General features: G+C 46.2%; 2 protein-coding genes and 1 long non-coding RNA gene across 4 annotated transcripts in view; 2 read left to right on the forward strand and 1 right to left on the reverse strand.

The window, feature by feature from the left end:
• Positions 1-11: 11 nt before the first annotated feature.
• Positions 12-3569, forward strand: Atp5f1e (ATP synthase F1 subunit epsilon). The gene is made up of 3 exons (XM_010628830.1): positions 12-84; positions 1516-1664; positions 3417-3569. Exons 1-2 carry the CDS (start codon positions 12-14, stop codon positions 1659-1661), a joined length of 219 nt encoding a protein of 72 aa, XP_010627132.1. The 3' UTR covers positions 1662-1664; positions 3417-3569.
• Positions 3570-4473: 904 nt separating this feature from the next.
• LOC117287225 lies at positions 4474-8402 on the forward strand. Its single transcript, XR_004518441.1, has 3 exons — positions 4474-4591; positions 5647-5832; positions 8138-8402. It is a non-coding gene; the product is annotated as an uncharacterized LOC117287225 (long non-coding RNA).
• Positions 5826-20067, reverse strand: part of Tubb1 (tubulin beta 1 class VI) — a 15443-nt gene continuing 1201 nt past the window's right edge. The window contains exons 1-4 of one of the 2 annotated variants that reach the window (XM_010628758.2): positions 11183-11341; positions 8692-8800; positions 8161-8271; positions 5826-8062 (exon numbers count right to left, since the gene is read on the reverse strand). In XM_010628758.2, the coding sequence (XP_010627060.1) occupies positions 6978-8062; positions 8161-8271; positions 8692-8800; positions 11183-11239 (1362 nt within the window). In that variant the 5' untranslated portion in view covers positions 11240-11341 and the 3' untranslated portion in view covers positions 5826-6977. Of the gene's footprint in view, positions 8063-8160; positions 8272-8691; positions 8801-11182; positions 11342-20067 lie in introns of those variants that run through there. The other variant, XM_033767009.1, reaches the window with a different exon arrangement.

Genomic DNA, 20067 nt, shown 5'->3' on the forward strand with positions numbered 1-20067 from the left:
CCGCCGCCAAGATGGCGTCGCTGTGGACAAGGCGCGCCGGTGGCACTGCGCGGGACCACGGGGTCGCGGGCCTCGGAACCCAGAGTAAAACGCCTAGACAGATGTGACCTGTTTTTACCCGAGGAAAGTGTTCTTCCTGACCTGTGCTTGGTTTATGTTGTAAAAGCAACACAGAGGACGTCACTCGGTACCCAGAGGGCGACAGATTGTTCTCGAGGTTATAAACCACGGCTAACATTTGTGGCTTTGCCAACACGAGGTGGAACCTTTTACCATGTTACGTGCATTTTCATTTTTCATTAATCCCCCTTGGCCTCAGGTTTCCACATTATTGAGAATGGGTGAAAGCCCCTCTCGCCTGTGGAGAATTCTGCACAAAGATGAGTGGTGGTTTTGAGGGAGTTCAGGTGTGCAGCCCATTTGAGGACCTGGCCGTCTGGCGTAATGAGCCGTTCCTGTAGTTGACCCCTGACTTCCTAGCTTCAGGTAACATTGTCCCTTAGCTAGATGAAGTAGCACCTTCCAGAGGTAACATTCTGGAAGCATATGAATTTCCAGCAACCATTTTGCAGCCTGGGTTTTTTTCACGGAGGACAAGCAAAATTTTTGTAGCCTTGGAAGGATAGTAGTCTTACCTAATACACTGCTTATTAAGCAACTTGCTAGGGGATCCATGCTTTTTCGTGGTTCTCTTTTCTTCTATCCCCTTACAGGGCAGATATCGTCCTTTCATTCTGTTGTTTTCACAGGTGAATAAACAAGCTGAAAAGGTTGACTAGCCTGAAGGTCACCCAGTCAGGAGTGGAAGCAGAACTCATACCTATGATTCCCAAAAACAAATTTGAAAACATGAGAAATAAACACCCACCAACCCACCACCTCCTCCTTCCTGTTTTCAAAAATTCGAAAAGTACTGTGACATTTTTGAGGAAAATAAGATGTTGATGAGAGTCCATCTACCAAACAGGAAGCAGGCTTTTTGATATTTTGTTAGAATTGATGATGCAGTGTGAGGACTTTGCAGTTTAATTTAGAAACCTTGATTAGGAAGTATTTTTAATGGCAAACTTGTTAGGTAGAATCCATTATTCTCAGAAAGCCTTTAAATAACTTACCAGAGAAATGTTATGATTTTTTTCTTTTAATTATGTATGCCTCACTTTGTAAGAATGGCACAATTAAAGGAAAAGGTTTTAAGTAGAGGGATGAGGGGGATTATTCATATAATGGTCTCTATTAACATTTTGGTCTCTTGTGTGGGTTTTTTTAAAATGTTCATTTTAAATTAATATACACTAAAAAGACAAAACATAATACCAAGAAGAAAATCAGGGCCACCTATACCAACTAATACTTTGACACATTTCTAATTTTTTATTTTTATAGGTTATTTTTGGTATTGGTAACTTTTAAATGTATTTTTTGCAATAATGTACAACCTAACCAAAATTAAAAATATAGAAAAACAAAAGCACAGTAATAGTCTGATGGGATACTGGTATTAATGATTGATATTATATCTTTCATTGTCTTCTAGCTACATTCGATTCTCTCAGATCTGTGCAAAAGCAGTGAGGGATGCCCTGAAGACAGAATTCAAAGCAAATGCTGAGAAGACTTCTGGTAGCAGCATAAAAATTGTGAAAGTGAAAAAAGAATAATTTGTAAGTTACTGACTTAGAAAAGTTGTTTTGGGGTTTTTTTTTTTTTTTAACCTTTTAATAATGTTATTTGTTTATGCACAAACATGAATAAACAATCATTTAGGAAGAAAGAAAATGACACATAATGTTACTAACTCTTCAACGTATATGTTGGGAATAAGTGAATCCCAGTTCTGAGTTGCTTTAGTTCTGTAGACAGTTCCTTGTTGTTTGCTTTTTGTTTTTGTTTTAGTAGTAATGTTTGCAGCACATATTTACATTCACTGTAGGGGATTGGTACATGTATGTTACACAGATTCATTTATCTTAGAAGACCTTGTAAAGTTAATTATATATGCAGATTGAAAACCAGACTAATAGACCAAAGACCATGCAAAGCATGCAAAATGTTTATATAATCTTTAGAGCAACATAAAAAAAAAATCAAACTAATTTTAGTCAATGCATTTCAGAGTTAGTTATTGGGGTGGTGATTTAAGGCATATAGGTTATAGAAGTCTGTTGGCATGATAAAAGAATGTCCTTTCAAACCCTGACAACCAGAAATAATAGGCACGTTGATTTTCAGTTCATTTAGCAATGCTTAGGTAGTCATCTTATTTTAATTAAACCTGTTTCATTTACCCAAAATCAAATAAGTTGAAGGAGAAACTCCCCACTTTCGTAATTGCTGTTAAGCATTATGTAAGAGTTCAGGAGCATGAAAAATTAAAGTTCTTGGCAATTTTTATTTCCCCACATCTGCTAATGTCCTCACAAATCACTACTTCCGAAACTTGTGGCTGCTGTTACAGGCAAGGATCCTGCTATTTTATCAAGCAGACCCTTGCTATTTTATCTGCAAAACCCTGCAGTGAGTGCTGTTTTGCTAAATTTATTGTGCTTTTAGAATGTTCATTTTACTTCTGCCAGAGATGTTAGTGATGTGAGTTACATTCTCATGCAATAAGACGGTTCCGTAAAGTTGACAAGTTCAGACTTATGTGCTTCAGACTACAAAAGTGATTTGATCTCTCAGCTCCTGTCTTAAGATTGTTATTTCAAAGGCAAGCAAGGAAAATGATCAGAAATGTTTTTCAGATTTAGTTTTCTTGTTTTGCTTTTAAAAAGCCTTGGATCTACAGTAGCACAGAAACATGATAAATATTAATCCTTTGGCAGCTTGTGGTTATGAGCAATTTTACTTATTGGAATTGTCTCCCCTCAGCACTTTTCATTTTCTTTTAAAGTCTAGAGATGTGGTATTTGGAATTTAGCCCTTTTCTAGGGGTTCTCTGGCCAGTCTAATTGTTGGTCATAAGACCTAGTTTGTTGTCGGGTGGTTCTGTTGCAGCCATGAGCTGACAGAAGCCTCTCTGCAGCGGTGTGGTGCCAGACACTGCATCCGACTCCCACAACATTGCCGCACCCGTGGGGTCAGGAAGTTCTGTCCAGCTCCTGCAAAGCGTTGTTCCCTCATGTTATGCTCTGCAGCAGCGAGTGCCCCACTTCATTAACACAGGGGGATTTTAGTGTCTTTTAAAGGCAAAATAGTTTTTTTGTTTGGTTTGGTTTGGTTTTTGCAATTGGGAAAGTGCCTCCTCGGCTGAAGCTGTTCATGCAGTCAGCCAAGGCTCACACACCCTCCCATATGAATTGCAGCCACACTTGTTAACAGTTCATATAAGGAAGTTATTTTTTTGTTGTTGTTGTTCATGTTGAATGTTTAAAAGAACCAGGTAGCAACTGCCGTATTTTCTTTTTTCTTCCTAGACCCTGACTAAAGCTTCAAATGTTACATTTTCCCGTGAAGATGTGTGGGCACATGTTATGGCAGATTAAAATCAGTGTCACTTTGTGGGGGAAAAATACCTATCTTGTTCATGAATTGATGGTGCCAATAAAGTGATATGTGGTTCACTGTTACTGGTGGCTTTTGTTTTCTTTTGGGACTTTCTTTATAGAAGCTACCTCCAAAACTGCACGGTTAGAACCGTATGAGACAGGGCTTAGAGGAGGGAAAGGTATGTGATTGATTTTTAGTGACCAGAAAGATACAGAAAACATTCTTTAAATGTCTCAAAATAGAAGATTGCTTCTTTTGATAATAGTTGATAATCAAAATTAGACCTTATCATTGAGGCTTTGTTGTCTTTAATCTTTGAATTGCAGAGTCACATTAGAATAGTTCTGTCATCTGCCTCTAAATAGTGCTGCTTAGCCAGTAACCTCAATGAGAATAATTACTGAAAGCATACATACATTAAAGGATAATTGCTAAATTAAATGTAGTAATCATAGCACTCTTTTATTGTTTAAATAAAACATTGTTATTTAAAACCTATGGAAAAGAATTATTAACATTAGAGTTAAGGCACAAAGTGTTTGTCATGTTGACTTATAGATGAATGTATTTCCTGGTAGCATTTCTCATAGGAAATGAGGCAAAGCTGTTGAACACCTTGTTTTTTGCATTGATGGCTGAGTTAAATTCTGAGCTGTTTGCAGGTCTGGAGCACAATGATTAGAACGGTTTTGTGATATTTTAATGGTCCTTCATTAAGGATGAGCAATTGTTGCAGGTGTTGTTGTTTTTACTTTTTAAACTTGGAAGCTTTTGGCTAAGTAAAAGATTGCAATGTTAATTGCACGTTTTAACTTTTTAAAGAATGAAGAAATGAAACAGGAACTTTTAAACAATTCTATAGCCAGTTCTTTCCGTGATACTTAAGCTCACAATAATTGATCAGGGCCGAGGAAAATGCCTTTGTTCTCAGTTCCTCGGGATGACTCCTGCCCCTGACACTGGTTCCACAGGTTTCATTGAAGAGAGGGAGCCAGTGTGTTGTACAGCAGCGAGTCAGGAGAGCCTGGAGTCGCCTCGGCACCGGCAGTCATGCTGCTGACAAGTTAGAGCACCCGAGTTCAGCCACAGTTCAAGATTTGAGGTACTAGAAAATATCTTCCATTGCAAAGGATAGGAATAAATGAATTAAAAGGCTATAGGGCTTTTTAAATACCAAACAAAGTAGCTAATTGGGCAAAGGGATAAATTATTTCCAAGCAAATAATTGGAGATAAGTAAGTCATTTATTAGGGAAGCAGATAGGATAAGTACAGGTGAGACATAAGGACAGGGGTTCCAGTATGAAAAGGATTAACTGAATAAAAGACAAATTTTACTATCCAACAAAGATTCTTTGAGGTTTAAAAAAAAAAAATCCTGAGCTAATACTGTGATGAAATAAACTTCTGCACCTGGCAGCTCAGAAATATGCAGGACAACCACACAAATGAGAAGACCCCAATCACACTGAGTTGTGGACATTTTGCTAACTAGGGGGATTGTGGTTAAGGGAGTCAGTTAATTGTTCTCTTCATGTAGTGTCCTTGTGTGCGGAATGAAGGAATCGGACAAACTCTCAAACTCCATAATCCTGCTCTGTCTCTCAGAGACCAGTGTCACCATAGCAACCATACCACTAAAGGAATAAGCTCTTCAAAATCAGGGAGAGAGTTGTCTGGGCTTCTAGTCTATTGTTTTAATCTATTGGTAGCACACGAAAGAGTAGGATGGTGAGATACATTTTGAAATATTTTTAACTAAAATTATAATCTGGGTAGTTAGGTTCTGAGAAAAGGAATTTAGTCCAAAATAAAGCAATTCAGCCATTTAAATTTGAATTTCTTTGTACTTTAATGATTACTACTGAGCAAACAAACATCTTTACGGTAATATAAATCAGCATATTTTTTTTAGCCGGTTTAAATCTATATCTTTGCTTGCATCTATTTTATTGCCTTTTTAAATTTGAGAAGGAAAGTGCCAGAGAAATCAAACGTCTTAATTCTTATCTGATCACAGATTATCTTTTTAGTATTTAAGGAAGTTATTCAAACTAAGAGTGTATAGATGCAGTTTCTTACTAAATCTAATGCTTCTTGAACCACACACAAATAGGAAGTGTTTAAAATGTTATTTTGTGCTTGTTTAACTTCGTAGATAGAAAGCTTGGCAGTGAGACCCACAGCAAGTCCTAATTCTCTCTTGATATGCATCTGTTATTTCCTCATGATCACAAAGGAAGAGAGGGAAGGTTTTCAGAATGAGCAACTCTCCATCTACCTGTTACTGTATTACTGCTGATTACAAAAGCACATCAGGTTGTGAGAACCTAGTTGCCTGCAAGTAAGTATTTCAAAAGTGAGGGTCGGTATTTTCCGAGTACCCATTACCCACGATCAAGTAGTATCACACAGTGGTCGTTCTAGAAGGCCGTCCTGACCCTGTACTGGAGGGGATGGCAGTCGTGCTGCATGTCATACATAGGTGAGCAGTAATGAAGTTATGATTTGATTATGCTCTTGTGTCTTTGGTCCTGTTGTAATGTGAGCAGATTAAAATCGTGTAATAGTTAAAGCTGTGTCATCATGCAAACATTTATGGCAACTTGGGCCTATTAATTTGAACTGTAAAAGTTCCCTAATGAGATAATGTCCTCCGTCACCGAGAAGGGCACTGCAGCCATTTCTGCCTGATTCCCACATTAGGTGGTTGCCGAGTGTGTAATGTGCCCTTTCTCAGAGGGCTTAGAGGCTGCAGGGGGTGGTGGGGAGGATAAAGAGTGAACGTTTCCAAATCACCTTTAGAAGGAAAACCAAAGATGACTATTGAGTTTCTAGAATCTAATTCAAACAAATTAAAATACATAAATATATATTCTGAAAATGGTTCCTCAGAAATAAAGAGGATTTTTCAGTAAATTGGAGTTAGTTAGTTTTGTCCATCTTATCTTGCTTTTTGTGTCTTGGCCAGGGATTTCTGTGGAGAGGTCTGTTGCCTTTCCTCCCTTTCTCCTTTGCAGTTAGTGCACTGAGGGGTACATAAGTCCTACACCGGTGACTGAGGGACCCGGGCCCTCATTTCCCTCAGCCTGCAGTCACCTGGCTTTTCTGGAGGCCGCAGGCAGAGGAAGGCAGGCTTGGGCAGTGTGTGTGAAGTGGAAGAGACTGATGTAAGAGGCCTGGCAGCACTGATGATGAAGGTACACATGAACTGAGCAGCTCCTTGCAGACCTGTACCCTGGCACAAGGCTGGGCATGCAGTCGGTCCTGGAGAGTACTCGGGGACAGAGGCAGTGTTTCATAGTCCACTCTGCTGTTACAGTGAAGTTAGTGGGGTGCACGTGGCATATCAAAGCGGTGTGGGCAGTTCCTGGGCAGAGACCCGCTGCATCAGCCATCCCACCCTAACCCACCCCCGCCTCCTCAGCAGGGCCACAGCACAGAGCAGGCTCGAACCACAAAGCACAGACCCGAATCCAGATGACTCCCTCACAGCTCAGGTTCCTTATCTTCTGCTCCCATGTCTGCCTCCTCCACGACCTCTTTGTTTTCCTCCAGAACCGCTTTGGCATCTTGAAACTGTTGGTACTCAGACACCAAATCGTGGATGTTTCTTTCAGCTTCCCCGAATTCACTGACATCCATCCCTTCACTGGTGTACCAGTGCACAAAAGCTCTCCTTTTGAACATGGCCGAGAAGTGCTCCGAAACCCTGCTGAAGAGCTCTTGGATGGCTGTGTTGTTGCCTATGAAGGTGGCCGCCATGTTCAGCCCCCGGGGTGGGATGTCGCAGACAGCCACCTTAACATTGTTAGGAATCCACTCCACAAAACAGCTGCTGTTCCTGGTCTGCACAGACAGCAACTGTTGGTCCACTTCTTTGGTGGACATCTTCCCCCGAAAGATGCAAGCCACGGTCAGGTAGCGGCCGCGGCGTGGGTCGCAGGCAGCCATGGTGTTGCGGGCATCAAACATCTGCTGGGTAAGCTCAGCCACAGAAAGGGCGCGGTACTGCTGGCTGCCCTGGGCTGTGAGTGGAGCAAAGCCAGGCATGAAGAAGTGCAGCCGAGGGAAGGGGACCATGTTCACTGCCAGCTTGCGCAGGTCTGCATTGAGCTGACCGGGGAATCGCAGCGAGGTGGTGATGCCGCTCATGGTTAAGGACACCAGGTGGTTGAGGTCCCTGTAGGTGGGCGTCGTCAGCTTCAGGGTTCGGAAACAGATGTCATAGAGCGCCTCATTGTCGATGCAGAAGCAGGCGTCTGTGTTCTCGATCAGCTGGTGGATGGACAGCACAGCGTTGTAGGGCTCCACCACCGTGTCCGACACCTTGGGCGAGGGCATGACGCTGAAGGAGTTGAGGATGCGGTCGGGGTACTCCTCCCGGATCTTGTTCATGAGCAGGGTGCCCATGCCCGAGCCTGTGCCCCCACCCAGGGAGTGGACGATCTGGAAGCCCTGCAGGCAGTCGCAGTTCTCACTCTCGCTCCTCACCACGTCCATGACGGTTTCTATCAGCTCGGCGCCCTCGGTGTAGTGGCCCTTTGCCCAGTTGTTGCCAGCCCCAGAGTTACCTGTGGTAAAAAGGTGAAAAGAGGGAAAGGTGAGGCAAGGCAGGCACCACTAGGAGGCATCCTAATCTCTTCCAGGTAGAACCTTTGGAAAAACCTACCATGGACAAAACTGTCTGGTTGGAAGAGGGCGCCTAATTTGCTGGACCGGATGCTGTCCATTGTCCCCGGCTCCAGGTCCACCAGCACAGCTCGGGGCACATACTTTTTACCTGAGCAGAAAAACAGGAAGAAGTCAGCAAACTGTTGTTTTTCTAAAAGTTAATGTTTCATCAAAATGAAACCTTGTGATACTGGTTTAAAAAGCACAAGTATTCTAGAAAGGACTCGTGATCTCCTTGACCCTAACAGCAATCACACAGATCTTTAAAATACCTTTTCAAAAAATACTTTCTCATCGTTGCTTTGCTCATTATATTCCAATCACTGAGATTCTGCTCCTTCCTATTGTGCATGAGTCTAGTTATCATTTAGAAACTGAAAAGTTTGTAAGGCAAGTGCTTTACGGCTTGTGACCTCTGACCTCCCCCCGCCCCGCCTGCCTCATGCGTAGGGGCGAGGACCCCGCACTCAGGACCCTAGTGACACTTGGGTCACGTGAGCCTTTGCTTCTCTGCCGGCCGCCAGCCCACCATAGGCTTCGTTGTAGTACACGCTGATTCGCTCCAGCTGTAGGGCAGAGGCCCCGAGGTCACTCCCCATGTAGTCGACGCCGTGCTCCTCACCGATCATCTCCCAGAACTGAAAGCAGGAAGAGGGGCGAGATCAGTGCAAAGCGGGGCGGGGAAGGTGTGGTCTGCACCCCACAGAGGCAGCACCTCAGCCCCATTCTGCTGGGTCTGCCTCACCTTCCCCACGCCAGTTTTCTTACTCCTCTCATAAGTGACCGGGGCATAATTCACTTTTTCCCTCTACCAACTGTGAATATAAAGATTGTGTCTTCTACCCACCCAAACTCCAGAAGTAAAATGTCAAACAAAATATTAAATTGGATTTTTTCTTCTATTAAATTCAAGCCATTATACACATTAAAGCTGTCGTTTTAAAATTTTACATCAGACAGTGTATCTCTAATTTTGCCTTGTGCTCCAAGCTGTTAAAGAGTAGATCCCATTAAATGAAAATAAACGGGATTCTTATCTGATTTCACAGTAATACCTTATTTCACTTTGGGAATTTCTTTTCATGAGGTTTTCCAAAAAGCCCATAAGCAGGACCTCTGTGCATGATTTTAAGTAATGTGCATTTTTTATTTCAGGCAAATACATAATTCAAAATTATATATAGCCATTCTTTTATAACAGTTTAGAACATACAGCAGTTCCAATCTCATGTACAGCATTTATTAGTATAACTGTATGTCAAGTTCTTAATATGGACAAAGTTACTGGGATGACCCCTTTTGATCACAAATTAAAGTGCATTGGAAATATATTCACGTAAGTCCAAATCCCAACCATATTTTACTTTCCCAACCATATCTTACAACGATGCCTCTGGTCTGGCCATGGTCTTCATAATGAAGCTCTATTTTGTAAGTTACCAGCACTGTTTAGGATGTGAAAGGATAAATAAATGGAAGTTCTGAAGCAATAATTTTAATGGGTCTCTAAAGTTTTTGTGATCCCCAAATCAGTCGTTGTGGGGCTCCAACCATTAGGCGGCACAGTCCTGTCTCATCATGTACTTCCTCTCAGGGCCTCTCTTCGTGTTACCTTTCTGTGTCAGAGTAGGGGACTCGTCCATTGCTTCTCCGTATGTTAGCTGTGAACATCTGTCATTCGCACACGAGTGCCGACAGATTTCCGTGCAGTGCTCTTCTTTGCCCCATAAAATTAAAAGTCCTGCCCTGACAGACCTTAGGCTTTTCATAGCACCGCTGTTCACAGTACTGAGAGATGGAGACAACACAAATGCCCATCCACGGATGAAAGGGTTGGCGAGGTATGGTATGCGCATTCACTGAGATATTATCAGCCTTAAGGTGGGAGTCCGATACCCACTACCACAGCATGCGTGGGCCTCTTACAGCATCATGGCACCTGACATATGCCATTCTCAAAGGGATAAATACTTCATGATCCCATGGAAATAAGGTGCCTAGAGCGATCAGCTTCTTAGAGAAAGGAGAGTGGTTGTTCCCAGGGACCTTAGAGACAGAGTTCCAGTTTTGTAAAATGAAAACTATTTTGGAGATTGGATTTAAAACAGTATGAATGGACTTAATGCTACCGAACTGTACACAAACCCATTTTAAAACAAATTTTATGCAACATGTTGCTTTTCAAATTTCCCTTTTAAGGCTGCATAACAGCCCATTGTATGGATAGACCACATCTTGTTTATCCACTCATATATTGCAACAGTTGTTTCTACCTCTGAGCTACTGTGAGAAATGTTGATGTGGAAAAAATGAAGATCTCCTAACATAGATGTTTTAAAGCCTTACTTTTAATGTATTTCATAGTAGTAAAAGTAATTTGAAGATAGCAAAGAACAAGTTAGATAGGTGTCACACAATATTGTTGGAGTTACAATTAGGACTGGAGATCTTAGGCTCTAACTCCGGTCTTCTTGGTGTTAACTAACTGAATCAGATACTTGGAAGACATTTAAGCAGTAAGCCAGAGTAGAGACAAACTCATTTACATCTCAAAGGGTGTGTTTTAATGATTTCTGCCACTGCACAAATCCGTTATTTTGGGCTTTCCTCCTTAATTTTTTGTTTCATACTAAATCAACTTTTTTCTGTATAACATAAACGTGGGATGGAAAAGATAAGACTATATTGATATGGTGTCAAAAATTTCCTGACAAACCTTAGAAAACTTTTGAGATAAATTACTGTTTTTAGATATGAACGTTCATTACTAAAACGATAAAAGAAAAATGGTTGACATGTATTATCCACATGTAACCTCAGACAAGAGTACTTAGTTAATTGACCTTCTAAGTCCTTCATAATTCCTGTACCTGTGTAACGACCTTGTAATATGCTGTGAAGCACACACATGCATTCTGCTGGGCTCTTGCTCTTCCCTGCTAACCTGGGTCATTTTGTCACTGACTACATCTATGGGCCTGGGGAAGCTGGTACAGTATTAACAATCAAGCTTTACCTACCTTAGCTCCGATCTGGTTGCCACACTGGCCAATTTGAATGTGCACGATTTCCCGCATCCTTGCTCTAAGCCCAAGGATAAGGTCCTAAAATGCTCAGACTCCGGGAGAGGCCACAGTTCACCAAGTATGAGCTCAGGACGGCTTCAGGCACTGCCGTGGTGAGAGTGGCTGACCAAACTACCCTCCCGCTGGCCCAAGGGTGTGCCCCGCCCAGAGTCCAGCCCACCCTCTTCCCTGCTCTCTATCACCCTTCTAGGGGATATTTTCTTCCCCCAGCAGAATATTGCCCCATCATTTCCTGGTATGAGCACAAGGCCAAAAGTTGCCCCTGCACGGTGCCTGGAGCGAGCACCATTCACAGGCCCTGCCATGGTGGCCTCTTCACTGGCACTGGCTGTGGTGCCCCTGTCAAGTGTGCCCCTGGCTCCCCGTCCCCCTAAGTGGACAGGAAAGGTGTTCCCTGTCTATGTAGTCATCTCACCTAAACCCATCCCTTGGCCTCTTGTCTTCCATTGTGTTTCCTAGGGAGCCATTTGAAAGCCACTGGTGCCACTGAGGTGACTTTGAGGGGAACGTAGGTGGACACTATATTTTTAGATCAGAAACTTTAATGTTCATAGAAAAATAGTACACATAATAGCAGAACAAGCATGAGAAAAAACTTCCTTTTTGAACTTTACTGAAGTTGTAAAAGTGATGTGATTCTAAAGAGCATGAGACACCATCAAGACATGATCCAAACTCCACAGTCTGGCATCCAGGCCTTCCCCGCCTGGTGGCAAAATGTCTTCTGGGCCCCTTTTCTAGACATCGGCCCTCAGAAACCCTGTGCTATGACAGGAGCAGAGAAACTATCCCATAGGACTTGGACCAAAGGTGGCATGACCCTGGACCCAGAGCAGAAGCCCTTAAGGTCCTCGCACCCTGCCCTGACCAGACCAGTGACCTTGGCCGCAGCACTGGAACAGAGCCTGGAGCCCTCCATCTCCATGTGTGCTTGTCTAGACAGAGCTAATGTACCCAGCAAGTGCACCCCGATCCTCGCCAGATCCTGCACAGGGAATAAGGTTTCTCTAATGGACATCATTAGGACCCTTGTCCAAATTCAAATGTGACCTGAGTATGGAATGATAATATTATACCCATTCTATTTCCTGATTCTGATCATAGCACAGTGGTTCCATAAGTGGAAGTCCTTGTGCCCAGGAGATCTTGCAGGGCGTGGCACTTCGGGGTCCTGTCTTTACAATGCCAGCAGCTTGCTAAGACAATCACAATGGTGCGATGAGTATGCAGAAAGCCGCTGGCCAATGCAGGAAGACAGAACAGGGGCGATCTTTTTAAAGTTCGGGCAAGATCAGTACTTTTGTGATGCTTCGGTAGGTTTGGAATTGAGTTCTACATGAATCTGAGTGACCACATAATTCTCAGGTGCTTCTGCCCCACCCAAGAGTGGTAAAGAGGAAAAGTGTGAACTCAGGAAGAAGAAATGCATATGTGCCCCTCGGGATTTCTCACAAATGAAATGCAAGAAGAGGGACCCTGGAGCTCTCTGGAGCGTGAGCCTCTCTCCGCTCGCCCCGTGCCTCCCCGCTTCTCTCTTCCGTCTCACCAGGCTCTCCTGTCTTCCAGACCCTTCAAGCTGGACGGCAGCTCCATGTGACTGCCTCGCCAGAGACCCCTGCTCGAGGAGAGTGTGTAAGTCCACAGTGGCCACAGGGGGTCCTGTTTGCTGATGTTCCCTCCACATGCCTTATCTCCCCACCAGCAGCATCACCTCTGAGTCCCCAGAGTGCAGGGCCTCAGCAAATGTTTGTTGAGCGCACACTGACAGCTGAGTGCGTTAGAGCAGCGATGACCAGAGCAGCTGGTTTTCTTAAAGCCAATAATATATTTATTCAGTAGTATGAACTTCTAATGGTTAGGTGGGGACCTAGGACTCCAGGACTTTTTCCTCCATTCCTTAAGAGATGGTCTAGGCTGAAAATATGAACTGTCACGAAACCTGGCCTTTGGGAACAAATTGGAGGGAAGATAGCCACGGTGTGGTATTATGGGAAGCCATGGCTGTGGTGGCCCCGGCCTCTGGGGCAGAGCAGCTGAAAAGGATCGGTGTGGCCACATCCAGCTCTCTGTGAGGACCACTGGCCGGGCTGGAGAGCATTTTTGACCTCCCTGTGTTCATTCTCCGCAGTGTGAGCAGGACCCAGTGTGCTGTCCCCACCACCCTGCACATTCCTCTTGGCCGTCTCAGTTTGCTTAGGGAGGGAAAAGCCAGGCTTCCAGATGGGTGCTTAAAAGGCTTTTCTGTTAATGGGGCAGTTGGCAAGTGGGGAGCCCTGTTTGCTTTGATTCCTGTATCGCCAGCAGTGTTTATTCAGTCTCAGCTGGGTTCTGAGCTTCGGATGCAGGGCTGCAGAGAGGACCGGGCAGGGCAGAGACAGCCAGGGGCAGGGGCAGGGGCAGGAGCCCAGTTCTGCTGCCAAGGGGGCCCATCTTCTCCCTGACCCTGAACTCCTCTCATGTGTAAGAGGGGAACAGGCAGGTACTGAAGGCCAGCTTTGAAGCACAGAGGGGGCAATGCGGCTATCTGCAGAGTGGGCCCCCCTTTCCACACCACGACCCTGAGCAGGAGCCCCCAATCAGGCTTCAAACTTGCATGGGCGCAGACATGAATCTCAATGCCTAGGGAGAGCGTAAGGCAGGAAATGTTGTGCATTTAAAGAGCAGTCTCTCCTGTCTCAGCCTTTTCGTATGGATGAAGGTCCTGCTCCCCAAGGAAGGAGTTCTCTGATTCCCAGCGAGGTGAATGTATCGTGCCGTGCCCTCTGCCCAGCAGAAGTGGCCTTTGGCCAGGAAACAGATGAGTGGAGTCCCGGAGAGGCCAGGCTAAAGGTGACCCCCGGCCCTGCACTGTGGCAAGCGATTAGAAGCGACCAGCTGCGATGAATAACAAAGTTGTTTTCTGCCCCCAGAGATGAGCTGGGGCAAGGGCAGGTGAGCAGCGAGAGCACTCCAGGGCAGAGCTTGGTCTGACGCTGCCCAGGAGCAAGAGCTCCTCTCAGCTTGCACGGTGAGCAAGCTGGGTAACTGCTGCCGAGACGCAGATTCCTAAGCAGCACCCGCCTGCCCTTCGCCTGAGACCCCTTCTCTCGCCAATGTGACAGCCGTCACTCATAAGAAGACTCCGTGGTAGTGAGCCTTTTCCTGGATGACACTTGGGTCTATTATGGGACTAGAACCAAGAAGATAAGAAAGGCTGAGTTGTCACCCAGAAACCCCCAATCAGCCTCTCCAGACTTCCCCAGGAACTGTCCCCAGGAATCGGATGGAGCACCCCAGCACCCCGTGGCAAATGAAATATAATTCAGAGAAAAACAGTACTCAGAATTCATTGATTTCATCCACCCCTGATCTTCCACTTCTGAGTACAGTGAAGTTCCTTGAATAACTCTGAGAAGATTGTTGAATTATAGTGTTTGCTTGTGATTCAGAAGCAGAAATTTTTCCATGAAAGTGACATCTGAGGGGCCATTATGAGTGACTCAGAGGGAGTGGGCAGCCCCTCTGATGAGCTGAGCTCTGTTTTCTTGCACCCTGCTTCCTTGTGCGTTCGCTTCCTGGTAAAGAAAGTTCTGGGAGGATGAATAAGTAATTTCAAGAGGAGAGGGGCTGGGAGGACATTGATGTTTCTCACAAAGCTAAGTCCTCAAGCTCCATGGCAGTCTTCCATCTTCTTCCCAGGACCACAGCGTAAACACACCGTGGTGTTCATACCCGCTGCTGGCCGTGGAAATGCCTGGCCAACTCTTAGGCACCTTGACAACAAGCCTCCTGAGCTGTGACATCTCGGACTTACAGGAGGAAATGCACGCACGCGCGCCCTGAACGCCTGTGGTTCTGAAGGTTATGGGTGCTCCAGCCTTCTCGGTTGCATCTTCCCTGACTCCCCAGGTTTGCGGTTGCTGATAAGCAGGGTTCTGTGGTGAGGTCCCTGCACCTTGTAGAAGTGGAGACAGAGGCTCAGAGCAAGTCTTCAGACCCCTCCCTCTGAGGGTCCAACAAGGTGTCCAGAGGCAGGATGGCTGGATGGCATACAGCAGGGAATCTCGAGCGCCCATCATGTGCCTCTCGGCCCTCTGCAGGCGTCTCCCTCCCTCTCTGGCAATGCTTTTCCTCCACTGCCATCCACCCTCCCTCCGCAGCTCCCAACAGACCACCAGGGCCACCTGCTTCCCCTCTACCCACCGTCCATCCCCAAGCCCCAGAGAGAGCTCAAGGACACAAGTTAGTTCTCGCCCTCGGTGCTCCTGAAGTGAGCAACAGCCAGGGTGAAATCTAAATCTCTCCTGTGCTGGTGAATTCCTTCATCGCCTGAGCAGGGGTGGAAAGTCCTGGGGCAGAAGAAACCAAGAGAGGGACCTGAGGTGGGGGGAGTGGACCGGAAGCTGTGAGCCAGCCTGTGGGAAAGGGCCCTGGGCACCCTCGGGGTACTGCAGCCCGATGGCCTGGCAACTCTGTGGACTCCCCATGGCCTCTGGCTCATCGTGCCTTCCAGAGTCCTCACTCACCAAGCCCTGGGCCAGACCCTGCCCTTTCTGCACATTCCATGGCTGTGGCCTCATCATTCAATGCCAAGTCGCAGGCTACTGGAGAGTGGTCTGGACCAGGCTGTCCAGAGGCCCCCGGCACTAGGGTCACCCAGTTTTCCATTTCCAAGCACCTTTAACTTCCCGGGCTCCTTTGCATGCTCCTCCAGCAGAGTGTACACTCCTCACCGCCAGGGGCCTCGCTCAGTTGCTGTCTCCAGAGCTGAAAGCAGAAGTCTAGCACCTGCTAGGTGCCTGGGGCCTGACTTTCCAGGGCAAACTCTCCAGTCGGGGGAATGTTGGGGTGCCCCTTAGACCTCATGGGCAAGATCATAGGCAGGCTGTACACCAGGCTCAGGTCAGTATGTTCTGAAGGGGACAGTTATGATGCCAACCTTGTAACTGGGCCCCCAGGGAACTGCTTTTACTCCCAGCACTGCACAGCACACCGCAGCACAGCCAGGCAGGACTGTGCAGCATGTTGTGCTTGGGGACAGTGGCAGGGTCAACTACAAACCTGAGCCACTCAGTCTTGTCTGCCTAGGCACCTGGAAACGGGCACAAGCTTCTGGCCATTGACCCAGGGCATCAAGAGCAGCTGTGCAGCTGTTGAGGAGACCACTGTGCCCTGCAGAAACAACCAGCCTACCAAACGCTGTCAGCAGCCATCAAAACAAACGCCATATCCAGGATGTGGCTCAACTCAGGAATGTGGAATCATAGGAAATGTCTGCAGCTTGCAGGGTGGGAGCCAGACAATACAACATGAAGGAAGAAGGGGAGAAAAGATTTGGAGGTCACTCCACAGCGTACCAAAGCTCATCATCATCCTTCCCCTTCACTTGGGAGGGGGGTCTGGCCCTGGACTTACTAGAAAATACATGTGCTGTTCTTTATTAGGACAAGGGGAAAAAAATCAACCTTATTTTTAGAAATGAATAGGCTTTTGTGTCTGTGGCCTTGGATCATGCATTTACCAAGAGACTTAGTGGGATTTCAAAAAAACAGAAAAAGATCAGATTCAAATCTCTTTCCAGGAGCCTGGTGCTGAGTGCAGCTCTCTCGGATGCTCAGTCTTCCCAACTGTAAAATGGGAAGGCAGCACCCCCCCCAGCAGGGGGCTGTGCTGAGAATCAAAGGAGACTGCAGTCCTCTCAAACCTCCTCAGCTTGGCTCTGCTCTTAAGCACCACCAGGATCGGGAATGATTCAGTTACTTCCACAGAGGAAAACTCTAGGCCGGCTTCTCAGGCAGAGTGCTTTGTAGTGGTTTGCAGGAAGATGTCCAGCTCCCACATCCCTGCTCTGATCTTCCAGGCCAGACAGCAGAGGCACACACTGCACATAAAACAACAGCTCACAGCACCAGCTCAGCAGAGAGGGTGTGGGAGGTCGGGAGCCTCCTCAGCACCAAGCCACAATAAGAAGATGAGTCACTATCCACCAAATGACCTCACGGCCCGCAGCCGTGTCAAGAGAGAACACGCCTTTGAGACTTCCAGGAGACCTGGGGCCGCCAGGTAGGAGAGTCTGTCAGGGGAGAGATAAACTCCCCTCCAGCAGTGAATCTCCCAGAGCAGCCCGTCCAACAGGTTCTTCAGACACAGCCACCTCTCCTGAGGCGCCAGCAACCTGCTGGCTTTTTCTGAGAACATCTCTGGCCAAGATCCTTCACCAACAGCAGCTCTAGAGTGGAATTCAAGTTTGGCAGGTTGGTGGATGACCCTGCGACGACCTCCTTGGGAACCTCTCAGAAGGACCCCTCCTGCACAGTTTTAGGGTCTCCCAGAGGTGCGCTCAGCCAGCTTCTCAGAGCAGCCTGCTGTGTGGATGCCCAGCACCAGCGGGAAGGACCAGACCCTGCACGCACTGGGTGTCGCCGGACACGACTTGTGGCAAGGCGCTGAGAAAGAAGACACTTGAGTCACGTCAAATATCACTTCCCTCTTCTCAGCTTGAGAATCATAGACACAAAGAACAGACCCCCTCCTTCCCTCTGGTTCCTCCATCACTTTCTGAGTTCTGTGTCGTGGAAATCCTGGAGGGCCAGCAACTTTTTAAAAATTAATTTTATTGGTAAACCTTTGATATACGTAATGATACATTCATCGTAGGGAATTTGTACCTGTGCCTAATATATCTTGATTCTTCCGTTTTCCTCATTCCCCTCTCTTTTCAACCCCTCTTCCCCTCATTTACAAAAGCTTTGTTTCCATTTCTTCCTTCTGTCCTTTTACCCCTTCCTTCTCTCCCCTCTTCCACTGCCTTTTTCTCCCTCCCAGCTGAGCACTTTCTTCTGACTTCCCAATGTCTGTTATCCACTTTGGTCCTTATTTACCCGCGCAAGAGAAACAATGTGATATTTAAGTATGTGTGTCTGATTTATTTCACTTAGGAGTATGGTCTCAAGATCCATTCATTTAACTAGAAATGTCTCAAGCTTATCCTTTATGGCACAGTAGTGCTCCATCGTATATAAAAACGACATCTTTATCCATTCAGCCATTGAACACGTGGACTTTTCCCAAGATATAGCTATAACAAATTGTGCTGCTATAAACATGAGTGTTCATATATTGCTCTGGTATTAATGCTTTTAACTCTTTGGGAAGATGCCAAGAAGGGGAACAGCTAGGTCAAATGAAGCCTCTAGTTGTTGGTGGCTTTTTTGTTTGTGTGTGTGTTTTAGGACTCTCCACACTGATTTCCACGGTAATTGCACCAATTTCCAATCCCGCCAACAGGGGAGATGGGCTCCTTTCTCTCCGCAGTCCCTCCAGCATTTGTTGTTGGTTTCTTGATAGACATGCTTTCTGGAGTGAGATGGAATCTCAGTGTTTTAATTTTCATTTCTCAAGTGATTAGTGATTTTGAACATTTTTTCATGTATTTATTTGCCATTTGTACATCTTCATCTGAGAAATGTCTGTTCAGTTCAGATGCCCATTTTGGATTGGGTCTTTAAATTGAGGGCAGGTTCTGATTTTTTTTTTTTTTGTTCTTTATATATTCTAGATAGTAGTGCTTTGTCTGAGGAGCAGCTGGCAAAAATGTTTTCCCATGCCGTGGGTTGTCTCTACTCTGTTGCCAGTTTCTTTTGCTGTGCAAAAGCTTTTTAATAAAATGAGATCCCAGCTGTTGATTCTCTGCAACATTTCAGGTGAGATCGGAGTTTTGTTTTTGTCTTTGCCTACACCAGTGTCTCCAAGAGTTTTACCTATCCTATTTTCCAGTAGATTCAGTGTTTCTGTTTTAATATTTAGATCTTTGATACATCCCCATCTTAGTTTAGTGCACAGTGAAAGATCTGGGTCTAGTTTTCATCTTTGGCAGCTTGAAATCTAGTTTTCCCAGCACCTTTTATTAAAGAGGCTGTCTTTCTTCCAGTGAGGATGTTTGGCCCCTTCGTCAAAGACAGGTGGCTGAGTTGTTTGGACTACTCTGCAGTGTTTGTGCTGTATTCCTTGCTAGCCTAAAAACGTTCCTCCCTTTAACCTGTGCACTTCGAATCCGAATCTGCAGATAAGCCTTGTAACTCTTGACTCAGGAAGCAGGACTGTGGCGCTCTTTGTGCCCACGACCCCCTGCAGTCAAGCCAAAGACAGTTGCTATCATCAGGCCCGGGATACACGATTAACAGGGTCCGGACACGGCGACCTTTGCTCCGTCCCCTTACCGAGTAGGCGCCCTCGCGAGCTCCGGCTGTAACTGCTGGGGTCACATGTTCCTTTTGCAACCCTTGCGAGCCAGAAACTTCCCCCAGAAGGAGACCTGTGCTGAGGACCCTGGGCATCCACGGGTCGTCCCAGCTCACCCAAGGCCTTGCACCAAGGACCCCACCTCCACCGTGTGTGGAGACCCCGATGAAAATCCACGGTCCCTCCTCTAACCAAGCAAAGGAAGTTACTGTGTGGCCTGCTGATGGTGACTAGTGCCCACCAGGAGCAGGAGAGAAACTCCTCAATTGTGAAATGGAGCCTTCAGGGTCCCACTTCTGCTTTGGGGTCATTGAGCAATGAAGAGTTTGGTTAGCAGGAAATCTTTCCAAGCATCCCCAGAAGTTGGAGTACAGAACTTATGATTTACGAGCCAAGTGAGAACTTCCCTTTGGCCGTTCTCTAGAAGGATCTCGGCTTCTTTCTCTGGAAAGAGCAGTCTCTCCAGGAGGGCCGGGCCTTTGGGAAATGGGGTTCAGCGTATTCCCAGAGGCCTGCGCCGGAGAGGATGGTGCGGGAAAGCGCAACCCGCCTCGGCCCAAAGTCAGGGTCCCGCCTCACGACCTCGCGCGTGACCCGGC

Source organism: Fukomys damarensis, unplaced genomic scaffold (assembly GCF_012274545.1).
Source record: "Fukomys damarensis isolate Sample0158 unplaced genomic scaffold, DMR_v1.0_HiC HiC_scaffold_22, whole genome shotgun sequence".
In the NCBI taxonomy this organism is placed as follows: Eukaryota; Metazoa; Chordata; class Mammalia; order Rodentia; family Bathyergidae; genus Fukomys; species Fukomys damarensis.